This window comes from Cyprinodon tularosa, unplaced genomic scaffold (assembly GCF_016077235.1).
Source record: "Cyprinodon tularosa strain WSP-4 unplaced genomic scaffold, ASM1607723v1 ctg76, whole genome shotgun sequence".
In the NCBI taxonomy this organism is placed as follows: domain Eukaryota; kingdom Metazoa; phylum Chordata; class Actinopteri; order Cyprinodontiformes; family Cyprinodontidae; genus Cyprinodon; species Cyprinodon tularosa.
In genome coordinates this window covers 858,939-883,406 of record NW_024039518.1, presented here as the reverse complement: position 1 = coordinate 883,406, position 24,468 = coordinate 858,939, and the positions used below count along the sequence as shown (strand labels likewise).

The 24,468-nt window shown below is 38.3% G+C and overlaps 1 protein-coding gene across 1 annotated transcript in view; it reads left to right on the top strand.

The window, feature by feature from the left end:
* The window catches only part of rbpjb (recombination signal binding protein for immunoglobulin kappa J region b), a 63,611-nt gene extending 40,148 nt beyond the window's left edge, over positions 1 to 23,463 (top strand). The window contains exons 3-11 of the mRNA XM_038270285.1: positions 6,070 to 6,165; positions 10,444 to 10,609; positions 12,863 to 13,037; positions 14,098 to 14,235; positions 14,324 to 14,436; positions 17,293 to 17,433; positions 17,522 to 17,677; positions 17,766 to 17,869; positions 21,833 to 23,463. Coding sequence (XP_038126213.1) covers positions 6,070 to 6,165; positions 10,444 to 10,609; positions 12,863 to 13,037; positions 14,098 to 14,235; positions 14,324 to 14,436; positions 17,293 to 17,433; positions 17,522 to 17,677; positions 17,766 to 17,869; positions 21,833 to 22,157 — 1,414 coding nt within the window. The 3' untranslated portion in view covers positions 22,158 to 23,463. The remainder of the gene's footprint in view (positions 1 to 6,069; positions 6,166 to 10,443; positions 10,610 to 12,862; positions 13,038 to 14,097; positions 14,236 to 14,323; positions 14,437 to 17,292; positions 17,434 to 17,521; positions 17,678 to 17,765; positions 17,870 to 21,832) is intronic.
* The last annotated feature ends 1,005 nt before the right edge of the window (positions 23,464 to 24,468 follow it).

Genomic DNA, 24,468 nt, shown 5'->3' with positions numbered 1-24,468 from the left:
CTTTATTTAAAAAATGTTTAGATTTAGACTGGGCAGTTTTAAAGTTGTAGGGAAACGGTTCTGTTCCAACAGATGCATTTCTATATTCTCCGGAGTGGTGCCCGATTTTACACGAGTGAATAAAGCGGATGTGATTGGTCGTTTATCAAGGGGGCGGGATTTTTGTGGTGGAAGGTTGGCAAGCAAGTTTTATTGTGGTAGGGGAACCTTCCGTGCCATGCAGGATTTCCATGACATCTTAGTGTATTACCAAGAGTTACCTTGGAAACGGTGGTCCCAGCTCTTTTCAGGTCATTGACCAGCTCCTCCCGTTTACTTCTGGGCTGATTTGTCACATTTCTTGGGATCATTGAGACCCCCTGAGATGAGATCCTGCATGGAGCCCCAGTCCAAGGGAGATTGACAGTCATGTTTAGCTTCTTCAGTTTTCTAATGATTGCTCCAACAGTGGACCTTTTCTCACCAAGCTGCTTGGCAATTTCCCCATAGCCCTTTCCAGCCTTGTGGAGGTGTACTATTTTGTCTCTAGTGTCTTTGGACAGCTCTTTGGTCTTGGCCATGTTGGTAGTTGGATTCTTACTGATTGTATTGGATGGACAGGTGACAACCTCAAACAGGTGCATCTAATTTAGGATAATAAATAGAGTGGTGGTGGACATTTTAAAGGCAGACTAACAGTTCTTTGAGGGTCAGAAATCAGGCTGATAGATACTTACTTGCAGCTGTGTCATACAAATAGATAGTTAAAAAAACATACATTGTGATTTCTGGATTTATTTATAGATTATGTCACTCATAGTGGGCATGCACATACGAAGACAATTTCAGACCCATCCATGATTCCTAAGCAAGAGAACTTGCAAAATAGCAGGTTGTTCAAATACTTATTTTCCTCACTGTATCTGGGATGGGTTATTAAACTCGTAGGGAAGCGGCTGTTCCAACGGATGCAGTTTCAAATTCTCCCGAGTGGTGCACGACTTTACACGAGTGAATAAAGCGAATCTGATTGGTTGATTATCAAGGGGGTGGGATTGTTGTGATGGAAGGTTTGTAAGCTAGTTTGATTGTGGCCTGTGTCTCGGAAGCATCTTGCTAACCAGTTAGCAACTTAGTGCTAGTAGTTTCCCAATGGGAAATTAGATTGGGACCAAGTAGCAGTAAATCGGTGACTTGGCAACGACACTGTCAAGGAACGCTATGGACAGCGGAAACACGCAAGAGGAGGAGAGTTTTGTGTCGGGGGTTGTGGATGAGTCTCCCCCATCATACATTTTTTATTCAGAGGAGGAAAGAGGGGACGAAATCTGTGGAAGAGTTGTGGAAGAGGATGCCAGGGTGGCAGAAGCTTGGTTTGGTCTAGAAGGCTTACAGCCATAAATGTTTGAGCCCTTGCCTCGCAATGCTGCAGGTTCTGTTAGCTCTACGCCTGCTGAAGACACAGACATCCATCCCTGTGAACACTGGGACGGAACTCAATGGGAAAGTAAATGATTCTTATTTCTTATTTCAACCGTTGCATATATTAGCTGCGACATATGAATCAAGATGCTATGACCGAAAACATTTAATCAACAGATGACCATTGATACGATTGGCCGAACTTAGGTGTACAGGCTGATGTATAACTAACTGGCCTGCATAATTTAATGAAGAAAAAAAACAAAAAACAAAAAAAAACAGAAAATTTCTATTTAAAAAAAATCCTGTCTTAAAATCTAACTTCTGGGACAATATGGTCTGATAAAGAATACATTTATATACATGTTTAAGCCAGAATCATCTGATATTTAAATATGACCTTCCTATGACTTTAAAGGAGAGATAATAACTTCCCACTATTTGGGCTTGCTATTAAACCGTTGCAGGGTTGCAGATGCCATCTCTGCATTGTCGTTGAACTTTGGTCTGTTTGACTCACACACCCACTCAAGATTTTCTGCTACTCTGACATGTCTTGCACATTTTTTTTTGTGCTTTTGTGTTGTTGTTTTTTTTTTGGGTCTCACCTTTTAATCATTTCCTTTTTTGGGGTTTATCTGTTCTCTGTCCCTCATTTCAATTCTGTCAGGCTTCTGTCAGGCTTAACATGCAGGTTTCCTTTTTAGCATAGCAAATATTAGACATCCTCTCTTTAGATTATTAGTGTTCGATTTCCATTGTTTTTTTTTTTGCACACAAGGATGTTTTTTTGTGTTTGTCTGCACGCTAGTTTTCCACAGGAAGTTGGTTTGTTTGTGCTGGTCAATATCTCACTTCTCCTTCCGTCTTTTGCACCAAGAGTGACAAAACTTGATGTCTTGTGTGTGAGAGGTTCTGATCAGTTAAATCTTTTTTTTTTTTAAGAGTTTTGTTCCTCTTCTCTCTGCTTCAATAGCCTGCTATTGCTACACCTATGAACTTCTACATGATTTCAATTGATAACAAGAAGCAAAGGAAAATGCTGTGTGGGTGATAACAAATGTTGTATATTACAATAATGATACATGGCAGTGGCTTTATTATGATGTGGGGTTGCTTATCTACTGCAAGCAAATGGAAGCTGATCAGAGGTAGGGGTGTAAATCACACCCATCATGGCGATTCGATTCAGTATCGATTTCCTGACCAATTGATTCGATTATTTTCGATGCTCAAATAGTTCATTTTATTTAAGAAAAAACAGCAAATAACAGAAGTAGTAAAGTTGAACTCCACCTAGGCCTATTAAAACCTCATTCACCGAAAAATAATAATGCCCCTGCATTATAGATTCTGAAAGGATTTGCATCAAAAAATACCTCACAAAATCAGTGCAATGAGTGCAATATAATACCTTGACTCCAGAGTGTCGACGTCCCCGCCCCCTCCGCAGACACTCAGCTGCACCTCTCCCAAATTGACAGGAGGCCGGAGGCCGGCTTGTTTTGTTTTTATGACCGAAATTGCGGAAAAGAACTCGTGAAGTTGGACCAGCTATAAGAGCGAGGTGCGTGAGAACGCTGGGACCCTTTTTCCACCTGGATCCCCGCTCTTTTTCACCCTCATGTCCCTCCGTTGTGGGACAAACTTGCCCCCACTTCCTCACCGCCTTGGCCGTATCTAGACCCACAGCGTATAGCGCAGACCACGCTTCAAAATGAGCATAAATCTAAAATTCGATGCATTGGATCGTCGGCTGTTGGATCGATGGATCGTTACAAAACGATTATTATTTACACCCCTAGTCAGAAATGATTGGGGGGAAAAAGAAATTATTTGAGTTATTACTTGATTTATGAGATAGTTAAGGTATATTTTAGGGCTGCAACTAGCGATTATTTTAAAAATCGATGATTCGGACGATTATTTTTTCGATTAATCGATGAATCGGACAAAAAATATTTTTTATATTAACCTCTTTATTCCAAAATAAACATTTTAGACAGAACAAACAAGCACACAAGTACAGGTTGCTCATTAACTGTACTGGTGGAATATGAAAAATAAATGTTTGTGTTAAAACTACGCAAACTTACATGAGAAATGTAGCTGTACATCCACAAAATATAGGGTACTTTGTTGCATAAAGCGCAAAAAAGACAGGTAGTTTTGTTTTTAAAAGCCCCTAAGGGGTTCAAACAATAGGCCCCCCCATTTCAACAAATTAGGTTTTTTAGACTAGAAGAGTTCTGCCTTTTAAGACAGGAAAGTATAGCAGTTAAAGTTGCTACTTGAGAAAATACTGAACCATAGAGATAAAAATAGCCCTGTGATTCAAATTATAAATTGTATTTGGAATAAAAATGAGAGAACTAGGGGTGTTAAAAAACACATCCTCCAAAGACAGATATTTACATGGGAATGTGGCATATAATTAATTGACATATTACTGATCTTGCTAGATTTTATTCTGCTTTACTTCCATAAATTGCAGGATCTTCTTTACTTTATTTTTGCCAGAAGATTTAAACTTTAAAAGCCTTGCCCTCATAATTTCCAAGTTAATTTATTTAGAAAGTAAATATAAACGCTGCTTAAGCTAATTCAAATGAAATTAAAAGTAAAATAAGTAGCCAACCTTATCACTGTCTGTAACCTACTAACACGGTAAGGGAAGCATCAGATGAGCTACCTGAGAAACTAACGTTACGTTTCCCCACTTTAAAACCAAACAAACATGGTGGTTCTGTGCCATGTTAATTTCTTTTGAAAAAAGTTGCATGTTATCACTTTTTTCGCTTTACAAAGCGCAGGCTATTTTAATTATTGTGATCAATTTGCGCCGTCAATCCTGGTGCATGCGCGCTTCATTTGCAGTCTGGACGCTGAGGCTCTGACTGCAGCGCTGAGAGGGACTTCTGCGGGAGAACGGGGTTGGGATGGGGGAGGCGCCCCACGGCAGAATAGGAACGATACATGCTTTCACTAAGAGTCTCCAAAAGCCGCCAGTGACACCGAAAAAAGTCGCCAGATTTGTCGCTAGTCGCTTTTTTGAAAAATAGTCGCTGGAGGGGTCTGAAAAGTCGCTGAGTTGGCAACACTGCACCTGCGGCGCTGACTCGCTCTGCCATATTTTTTTTTTTTCTTCCTCTTTCAGTCAAGAGGCAGTGATGACGACGCGGCGGATGACGCAATAATCGCGCGACACAACTAATCGATGATGAAATTCGTTGCCAACGCTTTTAAAAGTCGATTTTTATCGATTTTATCGATTCGTTGTTGCAGCCCTAGTATATTTATACAAAGCTCTGGTGGATGTTTAGATTTGGTTTCTGTGTTTTTAAACAAATGGTTTATTGAACTTCTCATCTATATTTTTCCCAAACAGGGATATTTTAGTCCTAGTCTTTCCCAATTTAAAGCTTAGCTAGCTCAACACAGGAGGGCTCAGTTCCTGACATTCGTCTTCGAACAAACTCGGGACAAAGTGCAGGTTGAATGAAACATGTTTGATTGATGATCCACAAAGAATTCGATGTTGAAACTAAAAATTAAGTTTTAAAATATCTTTTCTTTTTTTAGACTTTTCTTATCCTTTTGACAAAACACTAGAATGCATAAATTTTTCATCCATCCATCCTTGGACCCTTGCTGCTTTACTTTATTGGACTGTTGTTGTTTTATTCCTTTTTCAGTATTTTCTTATATTAGGCCTTTCCACTGAAAAAAACTACCACAAATTTATATAAAAATTTTTTTTTTATGGTTAAATATTTTAGGATCTCAAACTCTAGAAAAATGTATTATAACAAAATGTATTTATTTATATTTTCTCTCAAAGCCTTGGATTAATCCTAATAACCGGAGGTGTCAGATCAATTAAAGTTTTTAACGGAACACAGGCAATAATTTCCATATTTCCCAATTTTAGTTTTCCCGTCCGATGTTCACATCCACTAAAAATGTCATTAAAGTGGAGTAAAAAAAAAACATTTTCCAGCCCATTATAAAATGGATAAACCACAATTCCTCTTGGACCTCCTCCTCCTGCATCCGCCTCTCTGCGGCGCTCTGAGGAGGCCCCATGCTTTTCATTAGAAAGCCTCTCAATAAGCTGGCTGTGTGGAAGTGGGAAGCCCTGTGTAGACCCTGGCCTGACAGGTGTCACTGACATCTGCTGATGAGTGCAGAAGGAGTGGAGGTGTGGTGTGCTGATTTCCTATAAACATTCTGTTTGTTAGCATGCTTGAAGCCCAGAATGCATCAGAAAGGTTTGCTACAGGGAGCATGAAGGGGGAAAAAAAACTATCAGAAAATAAGAAGTCCTTTCTGGTGAGGTCAGCTTTGTTGTTGTTGTTTCTCTCTACATCTTCTGGTTCTCCTCCATCTTCCCCTCTCCTGCTCCTCTCTGTCCCCCAGGCGCTAAAAGTTCACCCCACCCCCACACGGACACATCTGGGGGAGAGCAAGCATAACTTCTTGGCAAGCTCTCAAGCTTTTGGTTGGGTCATTTTAAGTTCACCGTATGCGTTTCTTCACCTCATCCTGATGACATATTTGACACCCATGCATTGACTTAAAGCAACACTCTGAATCTGATGCTAATCTAAAAAATAAAAGGTTGCAGAATGTAACCTTACTCCTCTTTTTCCTTGTGTTTTGTTGCAGAGAAGCGATGAGGAATTACCTAAAGGAGCGAGGTGACCAAACCGTCATGATCCTGCATGCAAAGGTTGCACAGAAATCCTACGGCAATGAGAAAAGGTGGGGACCATGAACACCAAACTCCTTGGTTATTCACTTCCTGTCTCTTCTAACTGTCTGAGCTGTTGCCACACGTTTGACTACAGACCTCAAACTTTCAACACGCTGTTGTGCGATACAGAAAAAATCCTGAAAATCCCTGAAAGATAAAACAGACTAGTTATTCCACATCTTCTTGCTGTGGATTTTTAACCCTGAGTATCTTTAGTTTTAAAAGCATATCATTATATGCTAACAGACTGTATGGATTGTGATATTTAGCAGGAAACTAAATTTTAAACATTCTTAATGCAACTTCTACAAGTCAGTGATCTATCTTCCCTGTTGGAGAAGGTTTCACTGCCCTAGAAATCTACCAGTCAGAATATTACCATATTAGTGCTTTATTCTGCACTATAAAACCAGTCGTTGGACATCATGCAGCCCTGGATTATCTAATGAAGGATATTAAACAGCTTGTAAACAAATATGAAAGTTACAGCTGTAATACTGGCTGGTTTAGCTTAGCTTATTTATTTATTTATTTTGTTAAAAAGTTGGCAGCGTTGCCTTGCAAGCAAGAAGATCCTGGGTTTAAATCCAGATCTTCTTGGAAAAAAGGATGTGATGGTTCTTGTTTTTTAGGGGTTACTAAACAGTCAGGAAGAGGCTTGAGAATATGGAGGGTCAGGAATGCCACAATTGAATAAATTAGGAAATCACCTTTCAAAAAATCAAAAACCCTTAGGAAATCACTTTTTATATGTCATTAATTTATACAGTTTTGTTAAAATATAAAGAATTGATTTAATAAATATTTAATTCATTATATAAACCTCAGTTAGATATAGTAATTTTATATTAAGTGAATAATTATTTCATAATTTAGTAATTGATTAATGTTCCTGCACTGATTTAAACTGTCGCACATCCATTTAAGTCAAGGAGGCAGTTCAATGACCGTCTCCATAGAAACGCTGACATGATTGGCTGCTTCTGAGCAAGAAAAGACAACTGCCTTTTCTTCTATTTTTATTTTAAAGTCAGTATTATCGCGAAAGAAGGTGGAAATTTGTTTCACTTTTTTACAGCAAATTGGGAGAGAAAATCCAGCCTTTATATCCTTGATTTGTTCTGAAATCTATAATAAACTAATGAGAGCTTCCTGAGGTCTAATGAGGAGGGAGCTGCCAGAGATTTCAGCAGAATCAAAGTTAGCCCCGCCCACTCACTCACACCTGCTTACAGTCTCTTTAAGGCTACGTTCACACAGCGGCCTGAAGGGCTCCAAATCCAATTTTCAGGCCTATATGCAACCTCTATCTGATCGTTTCATGGCAGTCTGAACAAGACAGAATAATTTTTTTTTCCAATGCAATCCAGGCCACTTTATGTGGTCCTGAAACCGATACGAATCTGATCTTTTCAAGGTCAGGTCCCATTCATCCTACCATTACATTACATTTATTACATGTTTAAGAAAAGTCCCTACTCTGCTCCTTACAACGCAGGAGCAGGGAGAAAAAGAATCATGGCGGACAATAGTGTGGAGAGCAGTTGCGCTGCCTTGTTCCGTTTGGAAAAGAAATAAAACATCACTAGGTTCACTCCAGCACTACCATCCATGTTTACTTCCATAAACACAGAGCATGCTCGGTACTTGTGATGTCATCACATCCTCTAATGCATGTGCGGGACACTTAAAGCTACAGTGTGTAATAATTACAGGGATATACAGTCAGAAATGGAATATATTATACATAACTATGTTATTTATCATCATCTACGAGCTCAGCCTCTTAACCTTAATATTTGCGTTGCCTTAGAATTCGTTATTTATAATTACATAGGAGCGGGTCTCGCAGCCATGGAGGCAGACATCTTTGCGCTACGGCAGCGCAGAGCCAACAAACTAGCAATTGCGAGATCGCCCATTACGCTCGAAAGTAACTACGGCAAGTTGAGAGAGATGAACTGAGACGGTACTGAACAGTAGATGGCAGTATTAAAATTATCTATGTAAACAAACCTCATCACTTGAGAAGGTAGGTGATGTGGACGTCGTGGAAGACACTTTGTCCCGTAACGCTCGCCGTACTGTTGGGGGGGGAGAAGCGGTGGGGGGGAGATGTTCATGTTGCTGCGGTCTGCAGTCTGAACGTTAGATGTCGCTAAAAATTACACACTGTAGCTTTAAGCTGTGACACTGCAGCTCACACAGGAGATCACATACGAGTCGCATATATATGGAAATGTGAACGACCATGTTAAAGAATCTGAACTGAGCATTAAGCCCTGCAGTATGAATGTAGCTTAAGAGACCAAAGTATGGCTATAAAGGCTGGAGTTACTTACCCAATGTGCCAGAAATAATTACAACACATTTAAGAAATTGATTTACATCTTTTCAAGCAAAAATGTTGACCGAGTGGAAGAAAGATAAGGAAAAAGTTGCCTCATCTTTCTCAGAAACGGCCAATCAGATTGTTAGGGTTTCTATGGAAACAGATCTAGCTTCTCTTTTTCACTTATGGATGTGTTATTATTAAGATTAATCACTTGTATGCTTCAGACCAAAAACATGAAATGATTAAAATGATGAAATAATTATATTTAATTTTTATGAAATAAATTCCTTATTTATTTCCAGTTTTAATGAATAAATGAAACAACGAAATAATTATTGAAGTTATTTATCTATTGCGGTTCTCTTCACCCTGCGTATGAGAACCCTGTAAATACATTAATAGGTCTGGATCAGTATGGAAAACAATACAACCTGTGTGTGAACGATTTCTAAATATCAAGGTTTTAACTTTGATAGTTTTTGGTAAAATCTCAGAGTGGTGGAGACTTGATGTAATGATGAGGAATGACAAAAAAACAATAAAAAAAATATCTACAGCGACACCAATGATATTGAAATCCGATGTTTTCTTTCACAACTATTTTTCTTTTTTTGAATAAACAGAACCAATGACTAGACCAATAGATTGATCTATTGAAGATAAATCTCTAAAGGAAAGGAATCCTTGAGTCCAGGAAGTGTGCAGCCATTGCATCCCTCCAGCAGGGCGTCTTAGAGTCCTCAATGCTTCCCTTTGCAACGAAGCTTTATGGACCCGGCAGGCCTCATTTTAGATTATCTATGCAGTTTCATCAGCATCTGATGCAACGCCTCCTGCTTTTTCTTTTTTTTAAGTTCTGACTGATTTTCTTCCTCAAACCCTTCCTGTCATACTGCTCTTCAACTTTGCACCTCTAACTGCAACTTTTTATAGCCTCCCACCCCTCCTTACCCTCAAACGTTCCGAACGCTCATTTTTGCTGTGTTTTTTGGCCTCCCGTTTGCAACACTGCTTGCAATCTCATCAGGCCCATCTCCTGGTAAATCAAATGTTGATCCCAATGCTGGAGCCCAACATTTGGAAAAGATGATTTTGTGTTTGTCCAGTTAAACAGGCAGCAGGAATTTGTCGGATGCTGGTTTGTTAGATGATTATCAGTCCATCAGAAAAAAGTTGCAAGAATGATCTGCTCTTCTGTTAAATGCCATCTGCGTCCTGCTCCTGCACACTTCTCTCAGTTTTTTTTTTTTTTGCCTGTTTTTTTACACATGAGCCGAATTGTAGATGCATAAAGAAGTTCAAACATGCAGCTCCCTGTTTCTTGCATCCTTTCGCTGTCTGCCCTTTTTTTTTTTTTTTTTTTTTTTTTAGGAGGTGAAAGTAGACAAACACCCACAGAGGCGGCCTGGAGTTGCGAAATGGCTTTTCTTTCCAGTTCCCTACTGTCGCACATGAACTCATTTAGAGCGTCTTTGTCCTGCAAAGAAGCAGATTTTTTTTTTTTTTTTTTCCATCTTTCAAAGCTTGAGTTTTCCTCTTTCTAGGCTGATTTTGGATTTGGTTAATCTGTTTAAAAGCACAGTAGAAAAGTCTAAAATTCATTTAGGATTGATTTTATTTCAATTTTTGTCAAGGTGTGTCCTCTTAACATCTTTTGGACAAAGTGCATCAGCTTTAAAATAAGTTGCAGGTAAAATTGAAATTGGTTTTACTTGGCTGGGAGAAAGGTGATCCTACACTGCCCTCTATTGGTGCAAAATTAAGATGCACTTTTGGTTTGTTTTGACATAAAGGTACGGTTTCTCCTAAGTATTTGAGCTAAAATCTTTGTTTTTCCATTAAAATGTAAATAAATATGTTCTTTAAATCTCCAGTCTCTTGCAGAGAGAACATATGATGCTTGGTTCCTCAAACCTGTTATGATAAACAACCAACGCCTGCTTGTTTCCAGGTTCTTCTGCCCTCCTCCTTGCGTGTACCTGATGGGCAGCGGCTGGAAGAAAAAGAAGGAGCAGATGGAAAGAGACGGCTGCACGGAGCACGAGTCACAGCCTTGTGCCTTTATTGGCATCGGCAACAGCGACCAAGAAATGCAACAGCTCAACCTGGAGGGAAAGGTATTGGTCCTAAAGAATAAAAATAAAAAGTGAAATCCCTCCAGTGAAGTAATGAAGGGCAGTTTTTCCTGATGAGAGATCATACCTGGAGATGGGCGGGGTTTTTGTAAACATAAAAAAAGATCAGATGGGTCTGACTCAATAGTTGTTTGCTAACTTGTTTACCAACATGCTAACATCATGTACATTTGGTGGGATTAAACTAAAAGGAATCAAAGTTGACATTAGTATTATAGTTTACTTATAGAGTGAGAACACATTTAATTCTACTAAATTTCTTTAGTAAAGTTTTACCTCAAAAATGTTTGACCTTAAACACCCCTACCAGGGGAAGAGTTTTACTTTTTCATTTTTATTCTTATTCTTGTGTTGCTTCTTCTACGTTGCCCTAATTAATTCTTTAATGTCCACAGAAACGCAACAAACAAGGTTGAATTACTTTTGAAATTTAATTAGTTTTTGTTTCTTATCTAGTTTAGACTTCTGATTATCAATTTTATTTAGGTTTTAATTTGTATTCAATATTTGTTAGCAAGTTTGGATTTTATTTCTTGAAAATTCTTATAGTTTCCATTTTTTTTGTTCATTTCTATTATAGTTTCAGCCTTTTATGTAAAATGACTTGCATACTGGAGGAAAGATAAAAAAAAAAAAAATAAAAAACAAAGAAATAAAATCCTAGATAAGGACAGACCGCTGCAGCACTACACATGACCTTACTGCTGTGCTGCCATCTGCTGGCGTAATGCGGTGGAACAGAAAAAGGCGAAACCAGTAACTCTATAATAAAGACCCAAACAAAAACTAAGCACATTGTCTCCAACTTCAGTTAGTTTTAATTTTGTGAACTTTAAAAAAAAAAAAAAAGTTTTAGTTATTGTTTTTTTTTTTTATATATATATTTTTTAATTTATTTAACAGAATTGGTTTTTAATTCTAGTTTTTATAATTTCATTGGTTTTAGATAATGACTATAACCTTGGTCAGAATCTTGGCTAAAAGCCGATATGAAGCATTTTTCACAGCAAACACCAAAAAAACCAGAAAGTAAAGAAACTCCAAAAGTCTCACAGACTGGCAGGCAGGGTTCATTAAACCAGCAGCAATCGTGACCAGAATAATGAACCGCATTTGAAAAACTTGATTTATAACATTTCTTACTTTGTTCCCTTTTTTCCAAATCCTAAACCCATCTCAATGCAGCCGTGTTTGCTGAACCACTTTGTCTCCCAGTATCTAACCAGCTTAGATTTCATGTGTTTGAAGGCGAACAGCGCCCAAGAATGGTCAATACCACGGAGGAAGCATTAGAACTCATTACTAAAGACACGCCGACACTCACATTTACACCAAACCGCACGCCATGTTACCATGGCAATGATGCCAACTGATGTGCCAGGATGCTGGCTCTCCAAAAATGAAAACTGCCATCCATTGTGTCTCCCCCTTTGTTCTACACCTAGAATAAATCGATTAGATCAGTGGCATGATGAAGTTCAGTGTCATAGAAATTCAGAGTATATTTTGCTGGTTTTTAGTTACTTACATTTGTTTGCTTGTATTTTTCTTTCAGTAAATCCACTCCAGTTGGAGTCAAACAGATGTTTCCTCAGTTGCATGAAAATAAAGTAAAATAAGTAGAATTTGATTGGGCCACAGTTGGTTCCTGAGATTCCTTAGGAGTCTTTACTAAACAACTGCTGGTTCTAAGAACATGAGTGGGAGAAACAAAAATGGATTGAAGAAAGATGAGGAACAGCTATTCAGGAAGCTCAGGTCTAACGCAGAGCTAGAATTTACCAACAAAATGAGCATGATGGTGGTAGCATCATGCTGAGGGACTGTTTCACTGCAGGAGGAGGAGAAAATACAGATGATTTCGCTTTACCTCAGTTTATTTTATTGCAAATATATTAAACTTTGGTTGTTGGTCATAATTAATGGCTGTAATGATTATAAACCCTCCAGAATTACATCCAAGTCATCTTCCTGGCTGCTGAAAGCTTGCTTAGGAATTTACCAATGAATGAAGGACTGTATTTCTTTCAGACAATCCTTTAAAATCCTAAATTTAACACATGCAAACAGCAATGGTACACCTAATTTAGTGCTAGAGAAAATCTTCAGTAAAGTAGAAAGAAAAATGATTAAAATAATCTTTAAAGAATCTTTAAAAATGACTTTTTTATTGAGCAGTCAGTCCGTTTAGCGTCTTTCCAAATGTTTATGGTTTCTCTCCCTCTCCACCGGCAGAATTATTGCACAGCCAAAACCTTGTACATATCCGACTCCGACAAGAGAAAGCACTTCATGTTGTCTGTCAAGATGTTCTACGGCAACAGCGCAGACATCGGCGTCTTCCTCAGCAAGAGGATCAAAGTCATCTCCAAGCCCTCCAAAAAGAAGCAGTCGCTCAAAAACGCTGACCGTGAGTTTCCTTCTTAAGTCTTAAAACCTTGAACTTTAAATCTCTGTGTTTTCCAGATACAATAAAAATATCTTATTTTGCAGATTCTTTCTGGGGTTCTAGTGCCTATTTTTACCATTTTCTGTTTTGTTTTTAACTGTGTCACCAGAAGTTTTGTTTGCGCATATCTCAAAATATTCTGTTGGAGAAGGCATCAGAAGGATTCTGCTTTATTTAAACTATTTCTTTCCAAAATACCTGAATATCCGTATTTTGAAAGTATGTTTTATCTGCTAATATTTAACATTTATGAGGACATGAATTTAACTCGTGTGTCTACATGTTAATGTAATAACTCCTTTGCATTCATTGATTCATTTAGTGCAAGAAGTTTTTCTATGAATCTACATCCAGATTATTATCCTTTTAATCTTAAACATTGCCTCGTTAATTATTCAATTTAGTCTGCTACTTATTACAGAAATTAAAGATAAGGTCTCTTTTTGTCTGGTATTCATGTTTGATGCTGTAGTGCTGCTCTGTTAGCGGGTGTTATTGTAGACTGGTCCTGTGTTTCCCATGTCTGCAGCACCGTTAAGGCCCTGGAACTGGTTCAGGCACATTTCTATAGCCGTTCTATAGTCGTAAATCTTTTCATCAGCTCGTTAAAACTGTCAGATCTTTTTCCCACAGTAGAAACATAATAAATCAAAAAAAGAGAACAGGGTGACTTCTTTAAATGTTTTTTGTTTCAGCTTTTAGGAAAATACATCCAGTTTGTTACCTGAACCTTTCTAGGTTTAGTTTGATCTAAATCTGGGAAACTGTTTCATTTCCAAGCCAGAAATTACCCTAAATGCCGAACCTCCCAAAATGATAATGGACAAACTTGAGATCATTCTACAAATGACTCTTAAACCTGAAATAATGTGAATAAAAATATATGTTCAGCCACCAGAGAGCAGCACCTTTAAATCTACAACATCTGTCTGTTAACTATTATGCAAGATGCAGCAGCCTGTGGTGCAGCATGTCTTCTTCCTTCTCATGTAAGCCCGTCTGTTCCTGCCTCTGTCCGCAGTGTGCATCGCATCAGGGACCAAAGTGGCGCTGTTCAACCGACTCCGCTCCCAGACGGTCAGCACACGTTACCTTCACGTGGAGGGGGGCAACTTCCACGCTAGTTCCCAGCAGTGGGGCGCCTTTTACATCCACCTGCGTAAGTCCCTCTTAGCCAAACGTGAAAGAAAATAAACGAGCGATGAAGCGGTGGCCGCTCTGATTGGTTGGTTCCTTTGCGTTTGCAGTGGACGACGAGGAGTCAGAAGGAGAGGAGTTCACTGTGAGAGACGGTTACATCCACTACGGTCAGACGGTCAAGCTGGTGTGTTCGGTCACCGGCATGGCGCTGCCCAGACTGGTAAATGTGATCTTAGGAACTAAAAAGCCCAACATGTAATGAAAAACCAAACTTTAGGCCGTTTTTCTTCCTCTTTAAGATCCTGTTCTTTTCTCTTTTGTTTTTGCGGTTTGCCGTTCCTCCACTCGCACCCTCAGATAGAAGCTGAGTGACACTGTTCTCCCAGCTCTGTCCAAACATGTCAAAATCAGACTGCCAGTTCCCTCAAAACCAAAGCCCATTGTTTTATTTTCTACACATAAACAATTTTCCCACAGTTTTTTTTTCTTCTCATTGTTCTTTAATTAGCAGGCTGCACAGAGCTGTCAATCATCCGGTCCTCTGACATGAAAAGAGATTATTTTTCTCTCCTTTCCTCAAAGTTGAAGATTAGACTTTTATCTTGTTCAAATACGTTTTTTTGGAGGGAATAAAAAAACAACCTTGTTTTCCTTCTTTCATAATGTGACTCATGATTTTCTAAGCAGCCCCTGACATCTTGTTTTTTCTTCTATTTTTATGTTTCTTGACCCCATTTTCTTGCTTTGCAAAACACTCATAGCTCTTGTATTTGTCAGATTTTCTCCCCTTTATGGCTCTGAACCTTCATTTATTAGGACACCACAAAGGCATGCTGCATTCACATAAAAAAAAAAAAGAAACTAGTCTGTTTTTTTTAAAATGAACAAGAAACAATATAGAAAATGAGGTGATGCTGCTGTGATGTCATAGGCTACGTTCACACCGCAGCCTGAAGTGACCCAATTCCGATTTTTTTGCCCATATGTGACCTGTATCTGATCTTTTTATGACAGTCTGAACGACACAGATCGGATTTTTTCAAATGCGACCCAGGCCACTTGGATATGTGGTCCTGAATCCGATACGTATCTGATCTTTTCAAATGCGACCTGTGTCTGTACGGCCAGGTCGCATTCATCCGACCTACACGTCATTGATACTTGACAAATATTACTAAACGTTACTAATCTGCGTCCTACTAAGCGGAGGCGGGAAAAACTAACAACCATGGCGGAAGATAACACAGAGAGCAGTCAATGGAGAGAAAGTGAGGTTGCTGACTTAATTCATATTTAGAAAGCTCGATTCAGACCAAACTCGAAGGGTCTTACCGGAACCGGGGGAGGGTCTTTCTTTTTGATCTTCTTAAAAAGATTTCGTTCGTAATGTGCCTGCTCCTGTTGGAGAAGAACTTAAAGAACGCAATATACGCTGCGGTATTACGAGTCATGTTTACTTCCGCAAACACTGAGGACGCTTGCTACGTGTGACGTCATCGCGTCCTCGAGTGCGCATGCGGGACACTTCGGTTGGACGCATTCACACAGTAGATCACATACAAGTCGCATATACTTGGAAGTGTGAACGGACACGCAAAAAAATCCGATTTCACAAAAAAATCGGAATTGAGCATTAAGGCCTGCAGTGTGAACGTAGCCATAGAGGATGTTCTTTTGATCTTGGCATTGCAGATTTCTAAGCAAGAGTTGTCTGTCTTTCAGAGAAGACTCAACATGTCCCGTTTGTTGAGTGTAATTAAGTTTTACTTTATTTGGGAATTAGACACTAGGAAATTCTCTTGCCTCTCAGTTATCTGGATATGATAACAGGTACTAATTCAAAAAGTCTGAAAAGGCCTTAATTGGTATTAAAATGTCTTAAATAAGTCTTTCTTAGGTCTTAATTTTTAAAACATCGTAAATAGGATTTTTTTTTTTACGATTTATTTTTGTAATCTAAATAAAACGTTAAAATTGGCAAAAAAAAATTTTCATAAAAAAAAAATAAATAATGGCTCACCATTATTGGTTCTGTCCCGATAGCGGAACCAATAAAAGCGTTGTTGCCCCCGGGACATTTGGGAGATGCGCCATTTACTTTTTGATTCTAAAATATGAGCAAGTGTAAATGAAACCAAAATTGTCTCCAGCCAAGAGTTTTCTCCATGGCTAAAACCAGGGAACATACATGAGGCACAGTGTATTTAGTGCAAGAAGCGATTCAAGCTCAGAACGATGGGAATTAAGGCAGTGGAGTCGCACATGCGAAGCACGAAACACAAAGCATCAAAATCGAGTTACAGAGAAACAGCCGGTATTTCTCAGTTTGGTTCCACCCTTGTCTCTGCAACGCCTCCACTTATCACCAAATCAAACATACTAAGAAAATGATACAAAGAAAAATAGCTGCAAAAAAGACTTAGCATGGTTATGTTGTGGCTTTAAAACTGATTTGTTTTGTTCCCTGCTTAAACAAAGTTTGTGAATTGAGTTAAATAATTGTTAAAATATATCTGTCAGTTGTGTGTTTTTAGCTTTTTTCCTGTATGCGAAGCTTTTCAACATTTGAAACATTAGTGCAGTGGTTTATGTTAAAATAAACCTTTGGGTTAAGTTGTCCAAAGTGGGTTTTTCTTGTGTTTCTTGTGAATTTGGTCTTAAATTTTTATTTCAAGTGGCATTAAAAAGTCTTGAATTTAACTTGCCTTATGCTGTAGGAACCCTGTTATTTGACTTTATTAAGCCACCCGTGTGCTGGGCGTTACTCATGGTACGATTGTTTCCCCCTTCCTCTTCTCTTGCCAACTTAATTCAGAAAAGCAGGGCTATTTCATTTATTTGTCATAAAAATTATCTTGTTAATTTACAATAGTATTTTTTCATTTATATTTGTAAATATAGTTAATTCAGGAATAAAAAACAACTTTTTTTTTAGGTGAATGAAATATGCCTCTGTAGGACCTAAATACAGCCACATTTCAGATCAGTTGTTTGAAAATTGACTTCTTATCTCCATTTTCACAGTTATACACAAGTGTGTCTCGTTATATTACAGTTATTATTTTATTTTTACCAGATCATTCGAAAAGTCGACAAGCAGACGGCGCTGCTAGACGCTGACGACCCGGTCTCCCAGCTGCACAAGTGTGCCTTCTATCTGAAGGACACAGAGCGCATGTACCTGTGCCTTTCCCAAGAAAGGATCATCCAGTTTCAAGTCTGTGCTGCTGTTACCTCTGCATGTCAGCCCCCCCATCAGGAGACCGCCAAGAATTCATTTTTATTTTTCTCCTTCCTCCTGCCAGGCCACTCCATGCCCAAAGGAACCAAACAAGGAGATGATCAATGACGGCGCCTCCTGGACAATCATCAGCACGGACAAGGCTGAGTACACTTTCTATGAGGGGATGGGCCCCGTCCAGTCACCCGTCACCCCTGTGCCTGTGGTAGAGAGCTTACAGGTACCCTCAGAAACAGATGCCTTACATCCTGTTGGGGTGAAGATGGGTGCTCCTGTTTGAACCCGTCTGTTCTTGTCTGCTCTTGCAGCTTAACGGTGGGGGGGATGTCGCCATGCTGGAGCTGACAGGACAGAACTTCACACCAAATCTGAGGGTTTGGTTTGGAGACGTGGAGGCTGAAACCATGTACAGGTCAGGGGTCCTTTTGTTTTTTCTTTTATCTTCCATTAAAATCCAGGTTATAAATTAAGAAGGAGGCAGATTCAGACATAGGGAGCCCTTTGCTTGGCAAACACAGTCATTTAAAAACATCTTTATTACTCATAAAAGATTCTTTTTTATAAAAATATTCAAAGATAAGTTTAGAAAAAGACAAATAAAGGACGGAACCAACTCAGCTTTATCTGTTGTTTCATTCACTTCAATTTTCAATTCAGTTTACAGAGACAATTCAACCAGATCCTACAGACGGATTGTTCAAAGTTTTCTATCTATGGAAAACTAGCTCACACCAAGCATGCATGTAGCGACAGTGGAGAGGAAAACTCCCTTTTATTAATAGAAGGAGACCTCCAGCAGAACCAGGCTTAGTGGGAGCGGCCATCTTCCAACACCTACTGGTGTTCAAGGAGACAGTAGCAGCCATACAACTGAAACAGAAAAGCACTGATCTATTAAATACTTTCTATGTTAGAAAAGGTAACAGTAAACTGGTTCCTCAGGGGCTCAGTCTATGAAAGAAACAGTTAAGAAGACAACCTCAGACAACTTTCCTTCCTTCCTTTTTTCATTATTTCCTCCCTTCCTTTTTTCAGTATTTCCTCCCTTCCTTTTTTCATTATTTCCTTCCTTCCTTTTTTCAGTATTTCCTCCCTTCCTTTTTTCATTATTTCCTTCTTTCCTTTTTTCATTATTTCCTTCCTTCCTTTTTTCAGTATTTCCTTCCTTCCTTCCTTTTTTCAGTATTTCCTTCCTTCCTTTTTTCAGTATTTCCTCCCTTCCTTTTTTCATTATTTCCTTCTTTCCTTTTTTCAGTATTTCCTTCCTTCCTTCCTTTTTTCAGTATTTCCTTCCTTCCTTTTTTCAGTATTTCCTCCCTTCCTTTTTTCATTATTTCCTTCTTTCCTTTTTTCATTATTTCCTTCCTTCCTTTTTTCAGTATTTCCTTCCTTCCTTTTTTCAGTATTTCCTCCCTTCCTTTTTTCAGTATTTCCTTCCTTCCTTTTTTCATTATTTCCTCCCTTCCTTTTTTCAGTATTTCCTTCCTTCCTTTTTTTCATTATTTCCTTCCTTCCTTTTTTCATTATTTCCTTCCTTCCTTTTTTCAGTATTACCTCCCTTCCTTTTTTCATTATTTCCTTCTTTCCTTTTTTCATTATTTCCTTCCTTCCTTTTTTCAGTATTTCCTTCCTTCCTTCCTTTTTTCAGTATTTCCTTCCTTCCTTTTTTCAGTATTTCCTCCCTTCCTTTTTTCAGTATTTCCTTCCTTCCTTTTTTCATTATTTCCTTCCTTCCTTTTTACAGTATTTCCTTCCTTCCTTCCTTTTTTCATTATTTCCTTCCTTCCTTTTTTCAGTATTTCCTTCCTTCCTTTTTTTCATTATTTCCTTCCTTCCTTTTTTCATTATTTCCTTCCTTTCTTTTTTCAGTATTTCCTCCCTTCCTTTTTTCAGTATTTGCTTCCTTCCTTTTTTCATTATTTCCTTCCTTCCTTTTTTCAGTATTTCCTTCCTTCCTTTTTTCAGTATTTCCTCCCTTCCTTTTTTCAGTATTTCCTTCCTTCCTTTTTTCATTATTTCCTTCCTTCCTTTTTTCATTATTTCCTTCTTTCCTTTTTTCATTATTTCCTTCCTTCCTTTTTTCAGTATTTCCTTCCTTCCTTCCTTTTTTCAGTATTTCCTTCCTTCCTTTTTTCAGTATTTCCTCCCTTCCTTTTTTCATTATTTCCTTCTTTCCTTTTTTCAGTATTTCCTTCCTTCCTTCCTTTTTTCAGTATTTCCTTCCTTCCTTTTTTCAGTATTTCCTTCCTTCCTTTTTTTCATTATTTCCTTCCTTCCTTTTTTCATTATTTCCTTCCTTCCTTTTTACAGTATTTCCTTCCTTCCTTTTTTCATTATTTCCTTCCTTCCTTTTTTCAGTATTTCCTTCCTTCCTTTTTTTCATTATTTCCTTCCTTCCTTTTTTCATTATTTCCTTCCTTTCTTTTTTCAGTATTTCCTCCCTTCCTTTTTTCAGTATTTGCTTCCTTCCTTTTTTCATTATTTCCTTCCTTCCTTTTTTCAGTATTTCCTTCCTTCCTTTTTTCAGTATTTCCTCCCTTCCTTTTTTCAGTATTTCCTTCCTTCCTTTTTTCATTATTTCCTTCCTTCCTTTTTTCATTATTTCCTTCTTTCCTTTTTTCATTATTTCCTTCCTTCCTTTTTTCAGTATTTCCTTCCTTCCTTCCTTTTTTCAGTATTTCCTTCCTTCCTTTTTTCAGTATTTCCTCCCTTCCTTTTTTCATTATTTCCTTCTTTCCTTTTTTCAGTATTTCCTTCCTTCCTTCCTTTTTTCAGTATTTCCTTCCTTCCTTTTTTCAGTATTTCCTCCCTTCCTTTTTTCATTATTTCCTTCTTTCCTTTTTTCATTATTTCCTTCCTTCCTTTTTTCAGTATTTCCTTCCTTCCTTTTTTCAGTATTTCCTCCCTTCCTTTTTTCAGTATTTCCTTCCTTCCTTTTTTCATTATTTCCTCCCTTCCTTTTTTCAGTATTTCCTTCCTTCCTTTTTTTCATTATTTCCTTCCTTCCTTTTTTCATTATTTCCTTCCTTCCTTTTTTCAGTATTACCTCCCTTCCTTTTTTCATTATTTCCTTCTTTCCTTTTTTCATTATTTCCTTCCTTCCTTTTTTCAGTATTTCCTTCCTTCCTTCCTTTTTTCAGTATTTCCTTCCTTCCTTTTTTCAGTATTTCCTCCCTTCCTTTTTTCAGTATTTCCTTCCTTCCTTTTTTCATTATTTCCTTCCTTCCTTTTTACAGTATTTCCTTCCTTCCTTCCTTTTTTCATTATTTCCTTCCTTCCTTTTTTCAGTATTTCCTTCCTTCCTTTTTTTCATTATTTCCTTCCTTCCTTTTTTCATTATTTCCTTCCTTTCTTTTTTCAGTATTTCCTCCCTTCCTTTTTTCAGTATTTGCTTCCTTCCTTTTTTCATTATTTCCTTCCTTCCTTTTTTCAGTATTTCCTTCCTTCCTTTTTTCAGTATTTCCTCCCTTCCTTTTTTCAGTATTTCCTTCCTTCCTTTTTTCATTATTTCCTTCCTTCCTTTTTTCAGTATTTCCTTCCTTCCTTCCTTTTTTCATTATTTCCTTCCTTCCTTTTTTCAGTATTTCCTTCCTTCCTTTTTTTCATTATTTCCTTCCTTCCTTTTTTCATTATTTCCTTCCTTCCTTTTTTCAGTATTACCTCCCTTCCTTTTTTCATTATTTCCTTCTTTCCTTTTTTCATTATTTCCTTCCTTCCTTTTTTCAGTATTTCCTTCCTTCCTTCCTTTTTTCAGTATTTCCTTCCTTCCTTTTTTCAGTATTTCCTCCCTTCCTTTTTTCAGTATTTCCTTCCTTCCTTTTTTCATTATTTCCTTCCTTCCTTTTTACAGTATTTCCTTCCTTCCTTCCTTTTTTCATTATTTCCTTCCTTCCTTTTTTCAGTATTTCCTTCCTTCCTTTTTTTCATTATTTCCTTCCTTCCTTTTTTCATTATTTCCTTCCTTTCTTTTTTCAGTATTTCCTCCCTTCCTTTTTTCAGTATTTGCTTCCTTCCTTTTTTCATTATTTCCTTCCTTCCTTTTTTCAGTATTTCCTTCCTTCCTTTTTTCAGTATTTCCTCCCTTCCTTTTTTCAGTATTTCCTTCCTTCCTTTTTTCAGTATTTCCTCCCTTCCTTTTTTCAGTATTTCCTTCCTTCCTTTTTTCATTATTTCCTTCCTTCCTTTTTTCAGTATTTCCTTCCTTCCTTTTTTTCATTATTTCCTTCCTTCCTTTTTTCATTATTTCCTTCCTTCCTTTTTTCAGTATTTCCTACCTTCCTTTCCTCCGTCCGTCCATCCTCCATCCACCGTGCTTTAACCCTCCAGGTCATCATCATTCTCGTTAATCCCCCCCGTCTGCCTGTGCCCCCTACAGGTGTGCAGAGAGCATGCTGTGCGTGGTGCCTGACATCTCTGCCTTCCGTGAGGGCTGGCGCTGGGTCCGGCAGCCCGTCCAGGTTCCCGTCACGCTGGTGAGGAACGACGGCATCATCTACTCTACCACGCTGACGTTCACCTACACACCCGAACCCGGCCCAAGGCCGCACTGCAGCGCCGCCGGCGCCATCCTGCGGGCCGGGAGCTCCAGCCTGCACAATAACAGCAGCCAGGAAACTGGCCCCGGCGTATATGGCCCCAACAGTACCGGCGGCGGCGGCGTTACGTCCTCGTCCTCCACTGCAGCAGCCGTGGTGTCCTAACACACACACAGTATGCCTTGAGAGCAAACATACCTTGGGGTAAATAGAGACAATAGGAAACGGACCGGAAGTGACTCCTTGTAGAGTGCTGCGTGTTCATCTGGGATACAAACTGAAGGAGTGACATCACACAGGTGTCAGCCAATGGGAATAAGCAGAAGAGCTCCGCCTCCTGGGTTACTTAAGGGACCTGCCTATTTAATCCTGGTGTTTGAAACAAGTGAAGTTCCTGCACTCTCAGAGCACCAGCACCTTCCTCCAGCTGTGAGACACAACAACACATCCACCCTGGAAAACACCAACCTGCTTCTCCATCGTTCCTCTAAAAACGCCTCCTGTTCTGCCTGGATTCATTCTCTGATCTCCAACAAACTCAGCTGGATGTGTTGTTGTTGCAGGATGCAGAGACACACATAAAACGTGACGATAACATAGTTTTTATGGACCAAGGATCTTGTATAAGCTTTAGTAAAGGTACAGTTTTCTCCATACCTTTTTTTGTATTAAACATATAGTACACTTTTGTTACCAAATAGTTTCTATTCTTCCTCTGAGCTTTGGGCTTTGTTTTCCCCTGTTTGAGGTCCAAACTCCAAACCTGTATGTTAATGTGACCTTACAGCGAAACACCTGCTTCTCAATACTCGGGGTGATTTTTTTTCTTTTTTTTTCTTTTTTATTTTGATACGTCTTATTTTGGGGGGAGAAAAAAAAAGTCTGGGTTGGTTTATTCAGACACGAAGGTTGTTTTTATTACTTTTCTTTTGTTCATTTTTATCAGGGGGGGTTGACCTCAGAGGGGGCTATATTTTTTATCTTTTTTTTTTTAATGATGTCTTGAAAAAGAAAAAAAAAAGCTTTAAGCAACGCCTTTGCCTTGCCTGCAATACTCTGCGTGCTCGCCGCGTCTCCTGGATCGTTAGCGCATCAGTGCATCTCACATGGAGCCATAGCAGCATCTGCAGAATGTGTGGAGAAAAAAAAAAAATACAAAAAAACAAACGACCTAGTTGGTTACAAAAACAAGTTAAACTGATGTAATAAGCGTTAGTAAGCCTTAGTACTGTCAATTTTTACTGTGCACACATTCAGATCAGTCACATATCTAGTATCTGTTGCTCACTGCACCCGGCGAGGCGTCTTCCAACGCGTGCTTTACTTATATCTGATAGTTTTCCAAAAAGAAAGGGGGGGGGAGCAAAACGACGGACACTTTTGTTTCAATTTGATGTGGCCTTACTGCAAAAAAAAAGATAAAAGATGTTCAGCTTTTTTCTTATCTGCTGTTTACTCACCGTGGAAGAACCTGTGCTTAGCACACATGATTGCCTCGCTTCCCATCACAGGAGCTCTGCTGTCTTTGAGCTCTTCGCTGCGGCTTCACCTTCCCTGCAAAAAGCAGCAGCCTTCTTCTTCTTCTACTAAAGCCTTGTTTTTGGTGTACAGATACAAAACCTTTCCTCTCCTTTTTACTGTTTTTGCTTTAATCTTGTCGTTCTTCTGCCGCCACAGTCGGGTGCAAAGTAGGCATGGGCTGGTGTCAAAACCAGAAAACAATAATCACTATATTTACACGAAGGTTTTAAACATGAAGATCCTCCATAATCCGGAAACTCTGGTTTAGAAACTGCTGCTAAAATAAAAGCCCTCATTTAATGTTATTTAGAGCTCTTGAGAAAATTGAGACTTTTCTAATTTTTATGGGGCTCAAACAGTTGGATTAATCGTTTATTTAAAAAATTATCAACTAATTTAGTAATCGATTAATTGTTAACTGGAGTATAGAGACTCTAAAACGTGCAACGAGCAACCCATTAACCTCAAAGCTGTAAAAAAAATATCTAAAATATTTTTTATTTAAAATGAAAAACCCTTTAAGTCCATTAATAATCCAGAAGTCCTCAAAGGCCTCAGTTTTGGCTTTTCTTGGTTTAAATTCTGCATGTAAAAACGAAAAATAATAATAATATTCAGTTTAATCTCTTAGCAAAACAGTCGTTAGTTGCAGCTCTACATTTTTGCATCTCTAACAGTGATTTTATTCCTTTGCCCTTTATAAGGTAGAGATCAACATTGGAGTCAAAGCCTGGTTGCCTTAACTAGTACAAATCATTGTTTGAATCTGTTCCCCAAGTCCACTACTGTGTCGTTTAAATCTAAACATGAACTTCTTCTCTTCTAGTCTGAAAAAAGTGCCATTTTTAAAATTATTTCTGCAGTTTGCTTGCAAATATATATATATATATATATATATATATATATATATATATATATATATATATATATATATATATATATATAAACCTGCTAC